The sequence below is a fragment of the Lytechinus variegatus genome, chromosome 5 (assembly GCF_018143015.1).
Source record: "Lytechinus variegatus isolate NC3 chromosome 5, Lvar_3.0, whole genome shotgun sequence".
Lineage (NCBI taxonomy): Eukaryota > Metazoa > Echinodermata > Echinoidea > Temnopleuroida > Toxopneustidae > Lytechinus > Lytechinus variegatus.
The window spans coordinates 43,940,050-43,963,143 of NC_054744.1; the positions used below are offsets into that span (position 1 = coordinate 43,940,050).

Below are 23,094 nucleotides of genomic sequence, written 5' to 3' on the forward strand. Positions count from 1 at the left end.
TATTTAAGGAGATAGTGTTGTTGATAATTGTGATGTCATTAAATTTAACTATATTTTTATTTTAAGGCTATTCTTACTATTTCCAAATATGTGTAGACTTAAAAAATGGAGGCAAAAATTCAGCACACCGTGGCCAAAAAAGTGAATGTAATTATAATGAAACAATCATAATTATAATGTGTTATATCATGATTACAGCATCAGGAACATCACAGCCTCCGACCGAAAGTTTAGATACGAGCTTAGATACCCAGACTACTACTTTTCTTAGTCACGTAACAACCGTTTTATCAACGACACAAAATGAGAGAGCTGCAAGTGGCCATTTTACAACAACTTTTAGGCACACAACTACCATTGCTAAGTCAATAACGTTAGAAAGTCAAAGTAAATCAGAAACTACAGCTCAGTCTCAAATATACTCAAAGCCTACGTCAGATTACACAACCCTTTATAAGACAGTAACATCGCTAAGCCATAAAACTTCCATGGATACAACCACACACAGTCATCTCGAAACAACAACACAGTTAACAACACACAATATTCCCGATGCGACCACCCGACCAACTGAGCACAACACTTCCGAAGCAATATCCCGGTCAACAATACACGATAGCCCAGAAGCAATAACCGAGTCAACATCACACATAAGTCCCGAAGGAATATCCCAGTCAACAATACTCGTACACGGCAGTCCCGAAGCAACCACCGGGTCAACAATACACGGCAGATCCGAAGCGATAACCGGGTCAACATCACATATAAGTCCCGAAGGAATATCCCGGTCAACAATACACGGCAGTCCCGAAGCAACCACAGGACCAACAACACGAGAAACAATCATCCGGTCAACTTCGCCGGAAAGTCCCGAAACAACTACTATGACTTCTCCTTCAACAACACATAAGCATTTAACAACTACGCAGTCAGCACCGATTATTAGTAAGTTATAATATCGACTTATCATTGAATTATTAGGTTTGCTACATAATGTATAAATAATAAACCACATAAACTACAAGCCAGTATAAAAAAAATCTGACAATAATTATTTCTTTTATATTATGAATAAATATGCACATTTATTCGTGAAGAACATTACTTGCAATTTTAACACCCAATTTTACATTAAATGTTCTTATTTTTTTCTTAGATATCATCCTTGTAATCTAATTAAGAGGTTTTCACCCCAAAAATTTGCGAAAGCCAATTTTTTTTCCTTATGCATTTTTTCATTTTTTGTTTTTAGAATTTCTTGATTATTTCTTTGTTTTTTCATATTTTATTTTTCATTTCTTTATTACAGGCCATTTAACAACTAAATTAAACCCTAAACTAGATTAAGCAGACTCATTATAATAATAATCATCCTTTTACAAGGGCGGAAATCTCTCCCAAAGGAAGTGGGACAAGGGGCTAGAAAATTTGACAAGCAAAAAAAAAAAAAAAACCAAAATAAATTTGACAAGCAAAAAAACAACGATATAAATAATAATATCTCATCTCGTCCAAAATACACGTTTTATTTCGATTTTGAATGATGCATATCTTTCCATCATAAAATACCAAAAATATTAGGGGGAATTTGATTTTGTGTCCCCCCCTACTGTTTTGGGTAGGGGGCGCTGTCCCCCTGTCCCTCGGGGATTTCCGCTCATGCCCTTTTATGAATTTCATCTCCTATAGACTTCGTGCACAAAGTTATGTATAATAATCTATTTTCGGCATGACATTGTCTCGCAAAACGTCACGTGACGTCGTGATGCTATACCTATATGTCGCGAATTCGGTCTCAAAAGTTGCGCGAGACTTCAAAAAAAGGCATGAAACTGTGGGGCGTTTCGGAAATATCGAAGCGTCGAGGGGAGACCATTATGCCCCAGTCCTTTTAGGGTTAAATTGAGAAATATATAGTCTTTATTCATGACGCGTCTGATCGTTGTAACACAATTTGTCTCATGAAGATTATTCTAAGGTCACAAGGCAGTGAGGGAATGGATGGGGCGGTTTTGCTATCATCTCACATATTGAAGTATAGTTTGAAAGTTAGAAAATGCAGTGGCTTTTATATGATTTATATTATTATCTTAAACCAGATGGTGAAACTAGCAGTACCCTAGAGAATGGGGAAGGAAGTGAGATCGAGACTGAAGATGATTGACAACCAGTATCATGGATCACTTTATTTCTCCAGTCGACCGAGGGGCATTATACTCTCGTGGTCTAGTGAATAGGTCTCCGGATGATAGTATACAAGTTTCTTGGTTCGATTGCTGCCTCGACACTTAAGTTCTTTGGCAAAGGATTGATCTATATTAGCTATTTACACTCGACCCGCGTGGTGCGTTGATAAAAGCAAGGATATGTTGTTGCATATCCCTGGTAAAAGTAAGCAGAAGTCGGGGTAATAATAACGCTTAGAAACGTTAAACTTTTATGTGTACTATGCATATCACCAACACTATTATTGTTGAAAAAGAATAAGGACAATAATAGCAATTACTTTTGATAATAAGTAATTGCTTATAAGTAATAAGCGATGATTCAGCAGAATCATCACTATCGTTATCATGTGCATTATTGTCTTAGGAAGTGTTTTTTTTCGCATGCATGGTGTATCGAATGTAATACGTGCAATATGGTATAGTTTAATGAAGAGATTACTTCTTGTGTTAACAATTTTGAATATAATGAATATGCGATTTTATAATGGAATAAGGAGTATATAGCCATTCAAAACCAGCCTATCAGAAAATTGATATACCTTACCTTGCTCTACATTATACACAGCAAAAACTGTGCTGTTAACCGATGTACATAGAGGACCACACCAGTTATTTTACACCGGTGTTAAATTGGCTGTGTTAGTTTTACACCTATAGGTGTTATTACAACACCTTTTGTTGTTACATTTACACTCTTACGTGTTATGTTTATTCTCTAGGGTGTAATTTTAACACCTCAGGGTGTGGTCCTCTATTAACACCAATTGGTGTCAGTTTTAACACCGCAGTTTTTACAGTGTAGGGTCCTATACAACTATAATATGTTATTCTATTCAGATAATGCACGTCGCCTCAATCTACGAATTGATATCGTAATTAATCTTTTGTAGATTATATCATTCTTCGTCATTATGCTAACTGGCATGTGACCTGTACGATACGATACAATAAAACCTCTGATGTGTGCAACACATCTTGATGGTAATACCGAAGTGTTGGCGCTACTACATTGATGGAATCAGAACCATTAATGCAGCACTGGAAGGAATTAATATTATATGGATAAAATTATACGTAAAGGTATATCATGTATATCGCCCCCATAGAGCGCTCCTTACGTTAAGACAGAAATCCGAGTCAAATCTTATTTTTCTGATGTGCAAACTTATTTTATATATCAACGTTCTAATCAAACGGCTGCATAGAGTGAGTAAGAAAAATATACTCAACAAAACAGGTAAGTCCCTCCTTGAACAAACATAAATAATTTCCGAACCAATGCGATTTTTTTTATGTATATCTTAACATGAGCGTGTAGGTAATTTTATAAGCTACACTCGGAGTAAATGTTATGGGCGTAATTTACGTCATGCTTCAGTGAGCACCATTGGAAGGCAAAAATGTCACTTTTCAAAAGTCACAAGCCAAATATGACTTTGATTCCATTTTATAGGAACTGATTCCACATTCTCATCATTAAAAACAGTCAGAAGGCTTGTAAAAGGTACTTTCTAAAAGGCGATACAACTTTATGGGCTAAATTTCAAGGTTAAATAAACACAAGTCCAAATTTTCTATAATTGGATTTTTTTACACATTTTTATCAAAAACAAATGATCGAATATGATGACAATTATTTTTGGGAAGAGTATCTTCAACAATATTCATCCGTTTCATGGTTCAATGAACATTTATTTAAAACAAAAAATACGATTTTCAAATATCATAGGCAAGTATTGTGTCATTTTGGTAACTGAAACCGATCTTTTATCAACTTTTTCGTCATGTTCATGACCAATTAGCATGCTTCAATGATTCAAAGGCGTTTTATAAAACATTCACGCTTGAATGAACATGTGGAATGTGATTAGCTCTTTTTTAAGATATTTGAAAAAATGCAATTTGTAACTATGGACATCTATCACAAACCTCCTTGCATGGTTCATTTGATTTGATTTTTATGAAAATCCCGATCTTTAATGCATCAGTGAGCTCACAATACTGGAAAATTATGCAAATGGGAAGAAAGTTCAAGGCCTTGGCACCACTCTGTGCCGTATCAAATTGTTATTGTGGTGTGCGCGCCTTTTGGATAGTGTTACTCTCAAGCCATGTGCGAAGTTTCATGAAATAACTGTTGGCAGAAGTAATAAAAACCGTCCATGAAACAATCCCTTATTTCATATTTGTTAAAATTTTGACTTCCTCTCTCATAGTAACCCCTTATTAAATATGGTGGAACTTTTTTCAAGGCTGTCTTTAGCAATGTCATTTGGCAGTAATGTTTATCAACCTATGGTCAGAATCCTGTGCAAAAATGAAATCGATTTGTTTATTCATGGATGAGTGAGCACGCATTAAAGTGGGAAAATGTGTATTTTCAATGTCTCAGACTCATTTTAAAGGGTATTTATAAGTTGAATATTGGGGGTAAATTCGGTTTCAAATGTGACTTTAATTGCTGTTGTTTTATCATCCATCATTTCTATCACCACACACTTTCCGAACTTTTAACATTTTCATGGTTGAGCGAGCACATTCGAAAACTTTGGAATGAATACTCTGAATACTGCATACATGTATTCTTTTCCTAACAATTTCTCATGATCAGTTTAATTTATGGACAAATCAGGGGTGGATCCAGAATTTAAAAATGGGGGAGGGGCCTATAATTGGGTTAGCCACCAACATTTTCGAATTTCGGTAAGACCTAGCAAGTCGTAGATGATACTACCAAAAACCCTATGATGATATGTCACAATACAGGGGCCGCGGAACGGTTTTCAAAATGTTTGGGAGGGGCTGACCATGCAAAAAATCACAATCGTATGGTCAATTTTACATTTTTGTACATGCTTTTGGAAAAAAGTGGGGCCCCCAGTCCCCCCCACCCTGGTTCTGCGTCCCATGAACATACGATATCAAAATTGTGTGTGGAGTGGTAAATGATGGATAGTAAAACAGCATTAACACCATAAAATTCCCCTGAAACAACTTTTGCCAAACTTTGTATTTGCACAATCTGAAAAACGACTCTTGTGACGTTCAAAAATTGTCATTTTTAATTCAATCTTTAATTATTCATGCATGACTCAATCGATCAATTTCATTTTTTCGCAGGAGTTGCTCAATGAGTGTAGAAAACTACCTACGAAATATCATATCTCAAAATAATTCCGTTCAAAAGTTACAGCAATTTGATTTTTTTGTTGTGTATAGATGGGAAGCATTTTCAGTTACTGGGTAGTGCATTTTATATTCAAGTGTTACTCAAACTCAAGATAAAGGGTAAGGACATTGAGTAAAGATTGCTCCGCGCCTTCTGCCAGCTCTAGAAGAAGAGGAAATTTTGTAACATCACATAAATTTTCCAGTCATTTTATGTGTTTAGCTTATATCATTGATAAATCATGACTTGTATTCATTTTCTTGTGCTCGATTGTCCATTACAGAAACATGTGTTTACTTTGACATTTTACTTTACCATGTACACATTTGTATACTATTACCATGCATGTATGCACCGCTTTGTTCCAGTTTACCGATAGATATTTCATGTTGTAAGTTATTGATGTTTTTGAGAACGGTATATAATTTCTTCGTCTTCTTCTTATTATCATTATTATTCCTTTTCTTCCTCTTCTTTTCTTCTTCTGTTATCTTTTCTGTTTTCTTTTTCTTCTTTCTCTCACTTTTCCTTTCTTCTTCTTCTTCCTTTTTTCTCCTCCCCTCCTCTTCACGTTTCATTGATTGCCTTGTAATATTTCATTGATGCTTCTGTTCCATTTATATTGTTCGTTAATCACTGATTTTAAAATGTTTACTTTGTCAATTGTATATTATGTTCCACACGGCCCAATGGAAATCAGTCTGTGAACTGTTTGGGCTTTTTAACCGTGTATATATAAAATCAATCTTATCTAATCTTATCTTAACTGTTTCATATCGTATTTTTTTCTTTGCACTCGTCATCTGATAATGTGGGATTTTCTTGGACTACTGATGCATTTAAAAAAAAGTGGTCCATCGCCAGAACATTGCTGGAGCGGTGTAAAAAAAGATTATCACCGCTCGTTACCGTTCACCACCGTTTAACTGAAGTTGGCCAGCGTTAAGGACACGCCGTATGCGCTCGGCCACCGCTGATAGTCCTACCGCTCCGAAATTTTTGAGCTGCACACTAATATTGCGAGCGGTGCATGAGGAGCGGGCAATTTTCCCGCTCCCGCAATGTTCATCCCCGCTCCAACAACGCCCAGTCAAAGTTTGGTACCGATAGACGCAAGTTAGTGTACGCTTGGATCCGCTAGAATACGTAGAAATCTTGAAAACTGGACCACCGCTGCGGTGATTAAACGTTGCACAAACTTTGGTAGAGCGGTAGTATGCGTTTTACGAGCGTTCACAGAATTGCTGGAACGGTGTCGGGCGTTGAAGCAGCGATCTATTACGGTGATGAACTTTGGTTTGGCGTTGGTATGGAGGTGTCACCGCTTACCAAACGCCCGCTACCGTTCGCTACCGTTAACCCAAAGCTAAAGCAATGCCGGCTTCCGCGGTGCAACGCCGGCTTCAGTGATGCACCGCTAAAGGCATGGTCACACCGCCCAAGCGTTGTTGGAGCGGTCGTCGAGCGGAGAGAAAAAATCATCACCGCTCGCTACCGTTCACCATGTTCGATTTCGATTGTTTTTTATGTTTTCGATTTTTGTTCTCGATTTTCTCCACCAATTTTGAAAGCGAAATTCGACCCTCTTTCCCTACCGCTCCATTGACGCTCGGGTGGTGTGACCAGGCCTAGCGCGCAACGCCCGTGTTTTCGATTTTGTTTTTCTCATTTTGCGGGCGGTGACGAGCGTTGTCGAAATTCCAACCACTCTCTACCGTTCAAGGACCACTCCTGCAAACTTCTGGCGGTGTGACCACTACTTTAACTTCTGACGATGTTATTGACATTTTTATCACTACATTTGACACATCTAGTATATGGGGAGTTTTGGAGCATTTGATCAACAGAACGTTCCAGACCATGTTAAAATATATCTAAAAAGGGAGAAAGAAGAAATAAAGAAAGGAAATGGAAAGGCGAGAATATGATACCACTTTCTTATATTATGTCACAATCTATCACAATATTAGATTATTTAAATAAAAAGGTAAAAATAATTGCAGTTCGCAACTTTTTAGAAATTTCCCTCTAAAAGTCATTTCAGGGCCCTTAGAACGATTTTTGGCAGGGGTGCTGAAGTAAATTTGACAAGCAAAAAGAAAAAAAGGAAAAGGATCTTACTTCAAAGTGAAAGCTGTTTTGGTGCCAAGAAATTTGACAAGGAAAAAAGGGTTTGAATAAAAACTGTTGGTCATTTTTCCCCATTTGTCACATAACACCACCCCTGGGAAAATCTTGGGGGTGCTTCAGAATCCCCAGCACCCCTACTACCCAGGATGAGTCATGTTCTGTCCCTCAACGCTTACAGCTAATTCCGCATCTGTTGACTGTCCTACATAATATGAAGTATACATTACGGCATCGGTTTACATGATATGCATGTTCTATTAAATACGTTTCTTATAGTCAAATTATCCTAACTTTTTTATTGTCTATAGAATAAAAAAGGGGGTTCTAACATTTCATTAGATTTAAAGGGGTAAGTTCAACGCAACAATAAATTGGTTCGATAAAAGCAGAAAAAATACAGAAAAATATCGGTGAAGCTTTAATGAAAATCAGTCAAGCGGTAAAATGTTCTTTATGTTTGGCGTCTTATGCGAGCAGCTCCCTCATATATCACATTATAGAGTCCAGGAATTAGCTGCATCTTGGTTTCGCTATTATGTGAAGTACATAATTCGGAGGCATGCGAAAAATTATGCAACGTATCCTAGATATTACATAAATTTACTCGATTTGGCAGTAGGGACCCTCATCTGACATACATGTAGGGGAAGGCGGGGTAAGTTGTGACACTGCATTTTGCATGTTAGAATTGATATGACTAGTAATATTGTAGAAATAAGTACCTTGCCTTTAAATTTGATTCTTGGGAAATCTTTTTCACCAATATATAACTTTCTACCCCCACACTGAAAGTCATCGTGACCTTCGAAAAAAAAATGTCAAGTGGCTGAACTTGCCACAAAAACTATGCGGGAAGAACCAGGATGTCAATTTTTCATTTAAAGTCTTTTCACTTGCTACTTTTCTATAAATACTAACATCTTCTAAAAGTAAAAGAACTATCATGTAAATTTGCTCATTTCTGCATGCATATCAATGGCTTCATACAATTTTTTTTATTATACATCACCATAAGAATTACCATGGCTCAACTTGCCCCATGTTGATTTGGCTTAAATTACCCCAGTCCAAACTTATTGCGATATTTTCACATCCACACATTTCTTATTCATTCATCATGTAAAAGAGTATGACAAGAATGAGAATCCATGCCTGGACTAACAATATTGTTGCAATCTCTATAATATTTATAAAGACGTGTGTGGGTAAAAAGCACTTATCTATTTTACACCCTTTTTTACTTTTTTGGCTGAAATTTGTATTTTTCCCTCTAAAAAAGTACTTTTTGTTTCAAAGTTGAAAACAAAGTGGTGGGGTTAAGGGTTATGCAATGGGTCATCAATACATGACACCACCACAATGTCTGACTTATTCATTATTGGCCTGGGGGTGGTGGCTCAACTTGCCCCTATGCTCAACTTACCCCGCCTTCCCCTACTGTATACAACAATGAACAACGATAACCTAACGACCGCATTTTATCTTTTTATTCGTCACATACGGTAGGAAAATATCCAAATCTGATTTCAGTAAAGGTAAAATTCTTACTTTTCTTTTCAAAGGTTACTTGATACAGTCTGGCCAAATTTCTCGGCGCAATATTGCTTAGGTATTGATTCTTTTCCTGCGTTCAAACTCCAGTTTGTTTATCGATATAAAAAATGGAATACAATTTAATATTTTCCACATTCACTCCTCGGATTTTCCCATGAGACTAACGGCTTCGAACGGAGGACATAAAAAATTACTAACTGTCGCACTTTTTTGCTCTTCTTGAGAAATAAGCAGCTGCTTGAATGAATTTGTTGGTTGAAACCTACGATTTTGGCGAATCAAAAAAGAAACGGCTCGCGGATCCCATCGATTTCGTTTACACAGCATAACATTGCCATGTTGAATGCGGCTCGCGTGTCAAACCCCCCGAGCCTAGTCACTGGGCAAACACGGTGACCAAAAAGCCGTTTTCGACACGGCTGGCGGATCGCACTAATCGCGTTTACACAGCATAAAATTGCCGTGCTAAGCACGGCTCGCGCGTCGAAACCCCGAGCCGAGTCACTGTGTGAACACGGACGGTGTTTTATGGACGATCACACCTCGTCAGATAAGAATGGTGCTCTTAAATCTCTTACACAGTTCTGCCATGAAGGTAAAATTGATTTTTATTTTCTTGCCGATTTGGGAAAAATAAATATTCTTGCCTAATCACTACAGACTTTGTTAAGTTGCAAAAGGAAATATGCTATTGTATGGATAATTACTTATTTCTGTCGAAATATGAAATAATATTTCTTTTAAATATAATTTGAAATTACTCGACTGACCAGATGTAGCCGCAACTGTGACATGTCACACCAGAAATACATGTTGATATATTCCGAAAAATCAATCTTTATTTTTTGTAATGTAGATTGTGTGGAATTAACTTACCAAAATTTTTATTTAAAAATTGTTGAATTCTGAGGGTTTTTCACATTTCGAAACTGTTATGCAAAATTTCCACCGATTTCAGGGCACTATAAGGATGTTAAGGATATTACATTTATTTCGTCAGGGTGTTTAATATCCACGTTTTTTGATCAAATGAAATTTAAAATATTCCAAATCATAAAAAATCTTCAACAAAATTCACTTTTCATGAAACTGGCGGCATCACAGCTCACCGCCCAAGGCTTCAGAGCACCTGTGTATTATTGGTTTCTTCTTTAGAAAGTGGAAGTTTTTTTATGAATTAATTGCATTGATTGTCACTCCATCCTTTTTACTATCATGGTTTGGCTAAGCCGTTATCATTGTGTGATAAGGGCCCATATGGCAAAAGAAATAATTGACAAGCCTGCTGAATGCGAATTGGCAAAATATTATAATTGACCATTCATTTCTTCCATTAGGATAGGCAAATTTCAAAGCAAGATATTACGTAAGGTAGCCTGGAATGGCAGGATGTACAAATCGCATAGACCAGGTGATTAGAATATCATATCAAATAAACGCTTTATGAAGGTATTTGTTGCATTTCTACTATGAATGCATTCGCATGTTGCTATTAAAATGTACTTTGAAAACTTTTAAATACCTGACGTTGTTACTGAATGCATCGTTGATTTCCAGTGGATCTAATGAAAGCACACACTGAAAAGGATTACAATGTATAAGTAATCAAGACATCAAAGTTGATGCTTATCTAATTGAATATTTAACCCCTATGCCATGAAAGAAAGTTGAAGGATCAAATGACCATCTTCTTATCATGCGCAGAATGGAACTCCGAACTTATAGACCAGTTCGGTATTACATCATGGGAAATTTTGGTCAAATAACCTTTCATTTCTTTCAATAAGATTTCAAAGCAAGATATTATGTAAGCATGTCTTACATCGCAGGATTATTGTTTAGACCAGGTGACTAGAATAGCACACCAACGAACACTCTGTGATAGTATTTGTTGCATTTTTACTTTGAATGCATTAATCAAGTTGCTATAAAATGTACTTGGCCAACTTTGAAATACCACCACCTTTTTTAGCACGTTTAGTGCGAATGGCCTTCTCATTATGCGCAGAATGGAACTCCGAACTTATTACCAAACCGCCGTGAACAGCCATCTAAACCAGCAATGTGTGACACCCACCCCCCCCCCACCCTCTCTCTATTTGCCCCTCTCCCTTACACTCTATAAATACCCCATTTGTCGATCATCTTCGCATTATTTCTTGTCGATATAATACGCTAGTTCACAGTTGTAAACTGCACATAGGCAGCAAAATGTCATTTGAGATAAACCATAAAGGTGCTTTTCAAATTCACTGACATAATACTCATGAGATGATGATTACGTTCCTTTAAAAAATAAAAAAATTTCTTCTTCACATCCACTGAAGAAGAACTTAGTATTGATAATCATTGGTATTTGACAGTGTATCCCAAAGCTACAAACAATTTCCAAAGTTGATCACCGATGCATTCAGCGAGTTACCATCTGTGATGGCTCTCTTTCATTGAATTTGAATGATGCTATTTCTGGAATTCTTATTCAACATCTTCAATTGAAATCGATAATGCTTGTCGTAATTTAAAATACGAAAGGTTCTTTGAGAAAAGTTTATCATGAGCTAATCGTGAACTGGCTTAGAACTGGTGCAATGGGGGGGGGGGGGGGGGTCGCATGCTCCATTTGTCGCATTTGCCATCAAGTAATGAAAAATACAGGCCAACTGATAAGTGTTCCTTCTCTCTGCACGGATCCATCAATTATTCATGCTTTTATCGACGGTCTATTACATCTACAAACCATGCAAGATATATTGTCTTATTGTAATGGTCATGAAAATTCGAATTCGCAAATTATATATGCATTTCATACCGAGCATTGAATCAATATCTTCAGTTATTTCAAAAAATTGAGATTTAATGGACCGCTTTTTTGTCCAATAAATCAGAAATTGGGGCCAATGTTTTAACTATTTATCTTTCTGTTTTAAGCAATATCTTATTGATTGACTGTGTATAATATTACTATTTGCATGCTTTTTATTGGTTCCTCTGATGGGCATGGAAAATGAACAGCATAAAAATGCCCAAGAGAGAGCACGAGAGAGAGAGAGAGAGGAAGATAATGGCGGTAGGGAAAGTGTGAGGCGTAGGTGAGTGTGCAGTGAGAGTGTGCGTCCTATTGGGCGAGGGGAAGGGAGAGAAAAAAACAAAATGGAAGATAGATTTATAAAGAGAGAGAGGGAGGGAGACGGAGAGAGAGAGAGGGAGACGGGGGAGGTGGAATGCAAATTAAGATGTAGAGAAACGTTAGATGCTAAGCATTGGTTGAATATCAAGCTCATATTGATTAATTATTTTGTTTTCGGAAATTGAAATCGAGTCGAGGATGCATTATGAAGCTACAGTATCTTGAAGAGAACAAACGTTTGTAGAATGCCACCCTGTTTTTCTTTTCATTCTGCGAGCTGGATGATAACACTTCGGGAATTCCTGGTTTGTTTTGATTTTTTCTCTGTGGAAAATGGTAAAGTAAATTTCTTGTTCTTTATTATATATTACCTTATAATTATCATTGGCTCATTTATTGAGGTTAAACATATCCATGAACCGTTTAAAATGATTTATCTTCCTAGAGTGCATTATGGTAAAATGATTCATTCATGTTGTGTGGTTTAACAAACAACCCTCCATATTTTACGCTTTTTAATCACTTTTTAATCGCTGTTTAATCACTTTTTAATCATTTTTAATCCCTTTAATAATTCAGTCAAATTAATGGGGGGGGGGGGTGATTACACACCACGCTATCCCCCTACCTGAAATATTGGGGGACTCCTTGGGATCAACACCCATGCATATTACAGCCAGCTATTATAAGATTAGATTAATTTATGAACTTTGAAAGAATCAATTTCAAGTGTCTTATTATCTTTCAATTCTAGGAAGTTTCCTTACTTCGAAGTTTGGCTCTTTTATTCGGTCTAACGGCATTTGTGAAAGGTAGTATTTCAAATCTATTGAAGGTTCATGAAAACATTTTATTCAATTAATTATTTATTTATCAATTCATTTATTTTTTCGGTTTGAAATATAGATGCATGATACAATAGTCCAAGGGCCAAACTGAAAATGTTTACAATATTTACAAAATAATCGAAGATGAAAATTAATAGTAACCATCAAGACAGACTACTGAACATCGAACAAAGGAAATATAAATGCATTTAACAAGAAAACTATTATCAACCACACTAAAAGAAGCCAGGATAATAGTAGAATTATCACAGAAACTATCAAAGCATTGCAACATTGTACATTTTACTTGAGTAGACAAAAACAAACATCTATATCCGGAATAGCATAAAATATATAAGCTCTTCAGTTACTAAATTGCATACTTGACTTTGCTCTTTGTTACAGGCAAAATCTTATAAATCTATCATTTATCAATTTTTTATTGTTCATCATTTCGGCACTTTGGGAAAATAAAATAATACTAAGTCTATTTCCATACATCATGTTCAAGTCAGAAAATCAATAACGATTGCCACAGTCGTATAGGACATGTAGGATGTGTAATTTTTGTTTTCTTTTAACGTGAGTTCTTTGCAAACTAGTATTAGTCAAATCGTAGGCCAAACGGTTAAATTTATTCATGACCAAAGATTTAAGTGTTAAATACTTGATCTCTATGACTATTACTTTCATCGATATAATCATTTTTCCTTCTAGGAATACATTTCCCAGCGTCTCGATGTAGCGCCGTCACTCTATCAAACGGCACTCTCATCTATCCTACAGCTGTCCGTGTCGTAATTACAATGTCATTCCCAAGAAATACACTTCAACATACAGCCTGTAAACTAACACCAGGTATAGTTGATTTGTCACTCTATCCACTGGTTTGCCCAGGAGTTTAACGTATTTTGTTGATGCCATATCATCCTCGACGTCTAACGTGTCTAATCAGTATAAGTGTTTCCAATTTGCTTCCTCTCTCAAAATCTAAGAAATCGTGGGGAAGGGTGAGTCGGCCATTTGCACATACTAGACCTTCCTTGTAGAATCAATTGCCACGTCAGATTCGTAACAATTTCAAATGCCGATTGTTTACAAATTGCTTTAAAAACTTCCATTTGTGTAAATTTGCCTTCCAGTATCATTTTATGTAATGAGTGTTGTTCTCTTATCCTCTTATCCATCTACATGTAATAGCCTTTTCTTTTCGTCAGTGCCTTGAGCTCATAACAGCTTTGGATTTGGTACGTGATTATCGTTATTATTGACCATGTTGACCAGATAATGTTTTCTTCAGTGTTATGGATGGTACTGTAAGAGGGGGGGGGGGGGTACCTTCCCTTTCATGAGTGCATGTGAATGCAGATTTTTGAATGTTACTTTATCTCTGAGTATAATTATTCAAAATTGACGGTAAAAATATTTCTGGTCAATAAAACTCTTCCTTTACATTTGTATCAGTCTGCTATTTCGAAGTTTAGGGAAGATTACATTGTTATGATTGTGGTCTGTGATGGCCTTTAATTCATTCCATAAGGCATGCACTTTATTCCTGATAATCATGATCCCAACACAATCCTTCCATTATCCACCTATACCTCTATTATTCTCTTAATTGTTGATGTCAATCTTTGTGTCTTCAATCAGAGTGTGCCAGAAATCCGTGTAAAAATGGAGGAAGTTGCTTGGAATTATTGTCTGGGTATATTTGTCAATGTCCGGCTAATTTCACTGAACGCAACTGTGAAAACCTCGAAACTGGACATACAACTGGTACCTTTTCATCGACAGCACCGCAAAGTACGTCTGATTTCCAAGTAACATCTCAAATCTCAACAGTATATTACTTAACACCTGACATCACTCCATCAACAACGGATACCACTCCACCAGGAACTCTTACCTCAGCTTCACCGACAACAGATGGAACATCATCTGGAACAACATCTGTAGCTTTATCTTCAACATCACATCCAGTAGTATCTCCAACAACTTTGATTTTTGCATCGACAACATCTGCACCAGTACCAACAGAAACACCTCCGACAACTTCATCGACATCATCAACAATATTCTTGACAACACCTTCATCAACAGATCTGACATCTTCAACAACACAACCAACAACGTCTCCAACCTCTCCAGTGACTTCTCCGCCCGAAAAATCATCAACTACCGCACCCTCATCGACAACAGATGGAACATCATTTGGAACAACATCTCTAGCTTTATCTTCAACATCACATCCAGTACAATCTCCAACAACTTTGATTTCTGAATCGACAACATCTGGACCAGTACCACCAGAAACACCTCCGACAACTTCATCGATATCATCAACAATACTCTTGACATCTTCATCAACAGATCTGACAACTTTAACAACACACCCAACAACATCTGCAACCTCTCCAGTGACTTCTCCGCCCGAAAAACCATCAACTACCGCACCCACGACAAGTACTTTAGTTTCTACCACTGCGGCAATAGAGACAACAAGGTCTCTCCTTAGTAAGTGAATTCGCTCCGTTTAGGTCAATCTAACTCCGACCTTCTATTTTTGGGTGCCTTTGTATCCATTTCACAATAATAAGATGATTTGAATCATTGAGTTAAAAGGGTACGTCTTTCAGGCTTTCACTCTCACCCACACCGTTTTTTTTTTACATTACCGAAGTCAATATTGTTGTTACAATGATCGGTTCTGTAAACAGGCTTAGAGCTTGCCCAAGCTTGTTTAATTGTAAATAATTAATGCATTATTTGCTGGACTAAATATACAAAAATGATACTGCATTTTGTCTATATTTTTTATTTGATTTTTTTTATGTAGATGTTAAAATCTTCGTGGCTGATGAAGGTGGATCTTGCATATGGATAGGGAATCCAGTAACGTATTCTTTCACTGTTGCTACGCATTCTATTGCTTGGGATGTGGCCTATGACAGCGTGGACGAGATCATATACTGGACAGATTTTAATGGAAATCAGATATGGAAGGCAAGGGAGAATGGGTCCGATAAGGAACAGGTCATCTTTGACTACAATGGTAAGAAGATTATGGTTCCAATTATGGTGAACGCAGGGGTTTTGTCACAAGTATTAAAGAAAGAAAAGTGTAAAAACGAGGGACGTGTCGTCTGACTCTATTACTCATATTATCCATTTGAACAAATAAGAACTATGTTAGGCCCCTAAAATGTATCCCTAAAACCCTATGTGCTTCATCGCTTTAGTGGAAAGATCTTTCCTTTATTCTGCAATCTTCAAAAGGATTAGGATATTTAGGATATAGCGCTTCCTCCCAGAAACTTTGATGGGAAAAATGAAAAGTTCAGGGGCCCGTTTCATAAAGTTACAACTGTTGTAACTTTGGAATCAAGGCAATTAACTGCCATGGTAACAGGATTCAACGGCCAATCAGAATCAAGGTTTCCATGGTAGTTGCCATAATTGCAAAGTAACAACAGTTGTCAGTCATTTATGAAATGGGCCCCGTATGTCCAATCTTTCAATGGGCAAACCAAGAGGCACATCATTTACTAAGACCTACTTTAAACCGACATTTCTCGTGTTTCTGGTTTGTACGTCCAACGTTCGAATACTGAAAATGATCGATATTCGGAGTTTTATTCATCCGAAATTTCGTAAATTTGAAGGAATTCTATTCCGAAAATGATTATAAGGTTCTACATTGCGAAGGATGTTGCATCAAAAAACGAAATAGGGCGTTCCTCCGAGGGTTCAATAGTCCAAAATATAAGAATGTTCGTAAAGTTTATTAGCTATTATACGAGCAAACCTGACTTTACTTTCGAAGTAACAGGACTTCAGAATAACCGTTCAGAAAATATTTATTTTATGTAAATCAAAATTACGTAAAATTAGAGAATATTCCATAGATATCACGAAAAATTTAGAGGTAACATTTCCTAATCTATCTTTGTACCCATGGAACACCCTGATTGTCTAGATTACTTTGCTTTGACTCCAATCATTACGTAATAATTACTACGATTAACTTTGTCAATATATTTCTTTACAAGGCCCTGCAGGAATATCGATAGACGAAGAATCAAGGAGGGTATACTGTGCCTTCAGGGGTTCGGAGAAGATAGCGTCAATAGGGATAGATGGTACAGGTCAAGATGAAATTGTTGGAAATCCAGAAGATCCTAGGACTGTAGAGGCTAAACCTTCTCTCGGGTAAGAAGCCACACACCCTAAATTTCAACCAAACGATTATAGTCTTTCGTTTTAATTTTTTATTTGAGCCAAAAACTATCTTTACTGATTGGTTTACTCGCATTCCTCATTTATCCCTGACATATGTTCATCGTGATATTACCATTATCAAAAACATCTTTATCATTATTCAGGGTCGTGCAATGTATGGGATCGCGGGCACCCCCTGTTTTCTTGCAAAAGTAAATTCGCCGGAATTAGAAAGTGTCGACCGTTGATGACAAAAAAATATTGCCTCTCAAATTCAATGAAAAATATTTCCACTCCATGGTAAATGGTGGTCGGCCGTTTTCCTGTTGACGAGAAAACGAGTCCCCTCTTCTAAAGCTGATATAAACTTGCTATGAGTAATGTATCAATCACAAAAGTAACGAAACTGTTTGCAATATTTCTTATTAAAATGTTTCATAATTTTTTCAGTCATTGATCTCATCCGTCCTTACCTTCCTGTCTATACACGCAGGTACCTGTATTTCACACACAAATACAGACTGGAGCGATGTAATTTCGACGGAACAAATCGTCAACAGCTATTTTATAGCTCGCAGTTTTCTGATTTAACAGGGCTTAGCGTAGATGACACAGGTGAATAAAAATCACTTTGTATTACAGGTATATGTTATAAACATCAGGAGATATCCCTCTGGCTATACTGGCTAGGCATTTGGAAATAGAAATTTTAGTAGTCAGCATTGGAATTGCATGGAATTCGACTCTGTTCACCAGTAAACATGATACAAAGGCAACATAACATCAGAAGAGATTCAACAATGTAGGCCCTATGCTTATAACACAGCAATTTGAAATCAAAGACAATTTAAAATAGATCATGGTGAAACAAGAGGGAACCTGTATAATGGACCAAGTCACCTCGCTAATTCTTTATCAAGGATACAGCCCTCATTCGTGCGTATATTAAGAGGATGAAAAATATGCCTCCTGAATTCTTCCCGATTGTTGTAACTAGGTCTTGAGCGTAACGCTTAAGCTTTTTAACAATAAAATATGATTGGTATACAGCCTTAAAAGATTACTGATTATCTATGCGGGCGCGTCGTGGTCTAGTGGTTCTGACTCTCGCCTTTCAAACAGAGGGTCGTGGGTTCGAATCCTAACCATGGCGTGTTTTCCTTCAGCAAGAAATTTATCCGCACCGTGCTGCACTCAACCCAGGTGAGGTGAATGGGTACACGGCAGGATTAATTCCTTGCATGCACTGAGCGCCGGTGATGGTAGCTCGAGCTAAACCCGGGGTAATAATAGCAGCGCTTTGTATCCTCAGGCAAAAGGCGCTTTATAAATGCAGCTATTATTATTATTATTCTCTTTCCTAGGAGGACGAATCTACATCTCAGACATAGGCCAAAAGGTAATCAAACACATGGATTTAGATGGCAATGATCTGAAGACTATCAATCCTGGTTATGAACCCTCTGATGTATTCTACTTCCGGGGCATACTATACATTTCAGAAATAACGACACAAGGTATTGTAGAACAAGATCCTGATACATCCGGGTACTCAAAAATGGCGCAACAGATGTTCTCTTACCCTCGGCATCTTCACATGGCTTAGGATTCTCTTTGTATTGATTATGTCTATTTAAAGGTCAAGTCCACCCCAGAAAATTGTTGATTTGGATAAATAGAGAAAAATCAAACTAGCAAAACGCTGAAAATTTAATCAAAATCGGATGTAAAATAAGAAAGTTATCATGGTTATGATGATATCCTAAAGCTTCGCTTATCTTTCACAAAACAGTGATAAGCACAACTCAGTGACATGCAAATGTGACAGACGATGATTTCTTTCACTCACTATTTCTTTTGTTTTTTATTGTTTGAATTATACAATATTTCTTTTTTTACAGATTTGACAATAAGGACCAACTTGACTAAACAATATAGCATTAAACAATGCTAATTCCACATGTTTAGGGACAACTTAATAGTTGTTTCACTTGACATTGAGAATGAAATTAGAATATTTGATATTTCACATAAAAAAATACAAAAGAAATAGTGAGTGGATGACGTCATCAGTCTCCTCATTTGCATACCGACCAGGATGTGCATAGGACTGTTGTGTGAAATTAAGCGAAACTATAAAATGTCGTAACTTTCTTGTTTTGCATCCGACTTCGATGAAATTTTCAGTGTTATGCTCCGTGGATTTTTCTCTTTTTATTCAAATAAACTTCTGGTTGGGGTGGATTTGTCTTTTAAGAGGATAAGATCAGCAGGATCCAAGTAGGTTCCGGATACTTAAGACCTTCTCCAAAGGAACTATCATCATATAGTGACAATAATCATCTTTTTTTTAATTTATGATTTGCTTGTCAATTTTTTCCTGGACCAAATGACCTTGATGTAGTAGTGAAGAACTTTTTTTAGGTTGTCAAATTTTTCCTTTACAAATCCCCCGGGAAAATAAGGGATCCGCCCTTGGGACCTGTAATAAAGTTGATAGAACACACACAAAAAAGAATTTAATATTAATGAAAATGCCACACAGTCAACAGTGTCGGGTTAAAAGGAAGAATATAGATTGTCTTTAAACCTTTGTAATTAAAACGTGAAACCCTTTGCAACAGATGCAATATTGATTTGTTTTTTTATGATGAAAACTGCATTAAAAGAAATTTGTGTCACTTCAAATTTGTGCTTAACAAATTTCTAATTTAGCCAAGATGCATACAATTTCTTTTTTTTTAAATATAAATGTGTTATAAATGTGGGAAATGATAACGCATGAATATAAATGCACATTACTAAAGTGACTCCTGTATTAAATTAAGCGGGAAAACTTATATCATTATCATCATCATCGCGGCTAATTATTGTTTGAATCATTATTTCTGTTTTGATTATTGTTATTATCATTATTATTTTTGTTATCAGTATTGTTATTATTATCATTGTTGTAATTTCATGCATGAAATGTAATGTAATAATCCGATCTAGTGCTCATATTTTGGTAGATATACTTGGAATAATTTGTCCTGATTATGGAATAGATATGGAACTTAATTTCAATTGTGAGGTCAAAACGTGATAGCACTGATAGGATTGGAAAGGGGGAGGATAAGGACATAGAGCCTTGACAGAAAAAATACATTTATGATTATAAAATGAATAGTCATTGCGCATTTCTTCATATTTTATATGAAAATGCTATTTTGGTATCTTATCATAAACATATATGATTAAGGGGGAATCTGTCCCCCGTCCCCCATCCCCCGCTTCAGTTTTAGTTCATAACCTTTTTTTTTTGTTGTTGATTGCTTGTCAATTTAGTTTCCTGCGCCCCCCTATAAAATGTGTTTGGTCCCCCCCCCCGAAAATTTCGTTTGATGACTTTTTTTTTCTTTTTTCTTGTCAAAATTTTTACCTGTGTCCATCACAAAATTTCAAGTGGACCCCTCCTAATTTTGTTGGCTTCCGCCGCCAATGATCATAAACACGCGTACAATGTCAATTTTATACATACTGTGACACCCTTTGCATGTTTTTTTTATATGACAGGAAGAATAATGTCGAGATATTTTCATTTCCTTGCTTTAGTAGGATGCACACCCATTAACTTACTGCATGTTTAAAATAGTAAAATAAAATAAATTTATCCGTATAATACCTGTTTATTTTTGTTCTTCTCATCATGGATCGAAAATAGAAGGACAGAGAAAAAAGCTACACCGGGGATGGAGATAAGGGGAGAAAAGAATAGAGAGAGAGAGAGGGGGGAGGGAGGGGGAGAGAGAGGGGAGGGGTAGAATGAGAGAGACTGGGGTAGAATAAATAGCTCAGTGGCAAAACAGATATTTCCGTATTTATGATAGTGGGTCGATGCATAAAAAATATCAATTGCTTTTTTGAGGCTTTTGCTTGGATTTTGCTTGGTTCCGTATGCATGTAAATGAGAGAGCAAATGCCTTTGCTTGTAAGTTTAAGCAATCGCTAAGCCGCTTTCACAATTAGTGGTGCGACTGCTTACAACCGTTGCGATTCTGTGCAACATAAGTAATGATCGCAAGAGCAACGGTGAAAGCCCTTTAAGCCCCTTTCACAATTGACGTACGACCATTTGCGACCTTTTGGTCGTGCGACATGCTGCAACAGGCATCAATCGCCAGTCATCTCATAAGATCACACACATTATGAAAAATACGAGACATTTGACTTCCTCCTGCTCGTACGCACGGGCGTCCGTCGATATAACACATAATATTTTTATGAAAATATGCACCTTTTTTCTTAAAAGTTGATGGAGAGGGGGAAAAATTAATCGTATCAAGTCGGGGTATTCAGTAATGAGTACAGGAGAAACTATATTTCACTGATTTTCATGATTCATCCCATTTGGTTAACTCATCTATTCGTGTTTTGGGGCTAATCTTTCCCTTACGCATTGCTTTTGGCAGAAGTTCTATGGAAAATGCACCTTTTTTCACACAAACTTTGAGACACTCTGTATTCATTCCCCCATTGCTCGAGAATGAATGGGCAGTTAACGACGGGGTTAAAGATTTATTGAGGAACGGAATGTATATTTCATGAAAATGAAAGCCATTTCCCCAGTATATGTTATCTTCAATACTTGTTTTTTAGATGAAGTCAGTTATCAAATAGGCTCTCCTGGCATTTGAGGTCTCTATCGGTGACGTCACTCAGGATCGTCATGCCTGGACCATCGGCCAGGCAGGGGTCGCAATGGTATATGATTTATGCATAATGCACTCGATATATACAATAATCTTGTCCTCCCGTTCAAATGAATGTGAAACTCATATAATTTCCATCAGAGCATTCAACAGGAGTACTGTAGTACACATTTCTTTGTTATAAGTGAATTAAAGTCCCTCCAGTGAGTTTGCCTCACCCCTATTGTGAAAATGTATCACCCCTAAGTTGTAACACAGTCAGCTGTTTGCACTCAGGGTCACTCCGTGACCTGTGTGTGCGTTCAAGAGTTGTACACGATTTTCTGTCTCATTTAGGCAGAAATCTTTCATAATGAGGCTTTCACAGTTGCAACAGCTGTCGTACAACAAAAACAACCAGTAAAACCCGTTGCACGAGTAAGTCGCTTATGATCCTATTGTGCTCGTGCGATCACATGCGAGTGTTGCACGAGGGATTGCGAGGGGAACGGTCGCATACATGCGAATGAAACGGTAGTGCAATGTTGTAAGCCGTTGCGATCGGTCTTGCAACAGTCTTATGGCCAATATATTATCGCACCCAGTCGCAAGACAGGTCTCTGTACATGTAGGTCGCTAGCACATGTGCAAGTGTTGTACGACCTCCAGTCGAGTAAACTTAGTCGTGCCACCTCTCGCACCAAGTCGTGCAACGTTGCACAACACTCGCACGATGATCGCCCGACCGATGGTACGACCCCGGATACGACCTGATGCGAGTGAATCGATCGTATTTGATCGCGTTTGGATTTTGAACATGTTCAAAGTTCAGATGTGACCAGTCACGACCACCTCGACTTCGTGCGACCGTCTACAACGACTGCGAGTGCTCGCAAGACACCTAGAGATCGATCGTGCAACAGCAAGAAAAAACTGTTGCAGCCGGTCGTAAACTGGTCGGACGTCAATTGTGAAAGGGGCTGAACGGTCGCATACATGCGAATGCAACGGTAGTGGAATGTTGTAAGCCGTAATTTCGATCGGTCTTGCAACAGTCTTATATTATCGCACCCAGTCGCAAGACTGGTCTCTGTAGGTCTCTAGCACATGTGCCAGTGTTGTACGACCTCCAGTCGACTAAATGCGACTATACGTAGTTGTGCCACCTCTC

At 37.2% G+C, this 23,094-nt stretch overlaps 1 protein-coding gene across 1 annotated transcript; it reads left to right on the forward strand.

The window, feature by feature from the left end:
* Positions 1 to 488: 488 nt before the first annotated feature.
* On the forward strand, positions 489 to 18,933 carry LOC121415470 (mucin-5AC-like). The gene is made up of 7 exons (XM_041608673.1): positions 489 to 945; positions 13,753 to 13,893; positions 14,686 to 15,549; positions 15,872 to 16,087; positions 17,085 to 17,244; positions 17,747 to 17,868; positions 18,618 to 18,933. Exons 1-7 carry the CDS (start codon positions 489 to 491, stop codon positions 18,857 to 18,859), a joined length of 2,202 nt encoding a protein of 733 aa, XP_041464607.1. The 3' UTR covers positions 18,860 to 18,933.
* The last annotated feature ends 4,161 nt before the right edge of the window (positions 18,934 to 23,094 follow it).

Coding starts and splice junctions, on each gene's coding strand:
- LOC121415470 (XM_041608673.1), top strand. CDS start 489: ATGGATACAACCACACACAGTCATCTCGAAACAACAACACAGTTAACA. Junction 13,894..14,685: donor AGCCTGTAAACTAACACCAG/GTATAGTTGATT, acceptor GTCTTCAATCAG/AGTGTGCCAGAAATCCGTGT. Junction 17,245..17,746: donor GAGGCTAAACCTTCTCTCGG/GTAAGAAGCCAC, acceptor CTATACACGCAG/GTACCTGTATTTCACACACA.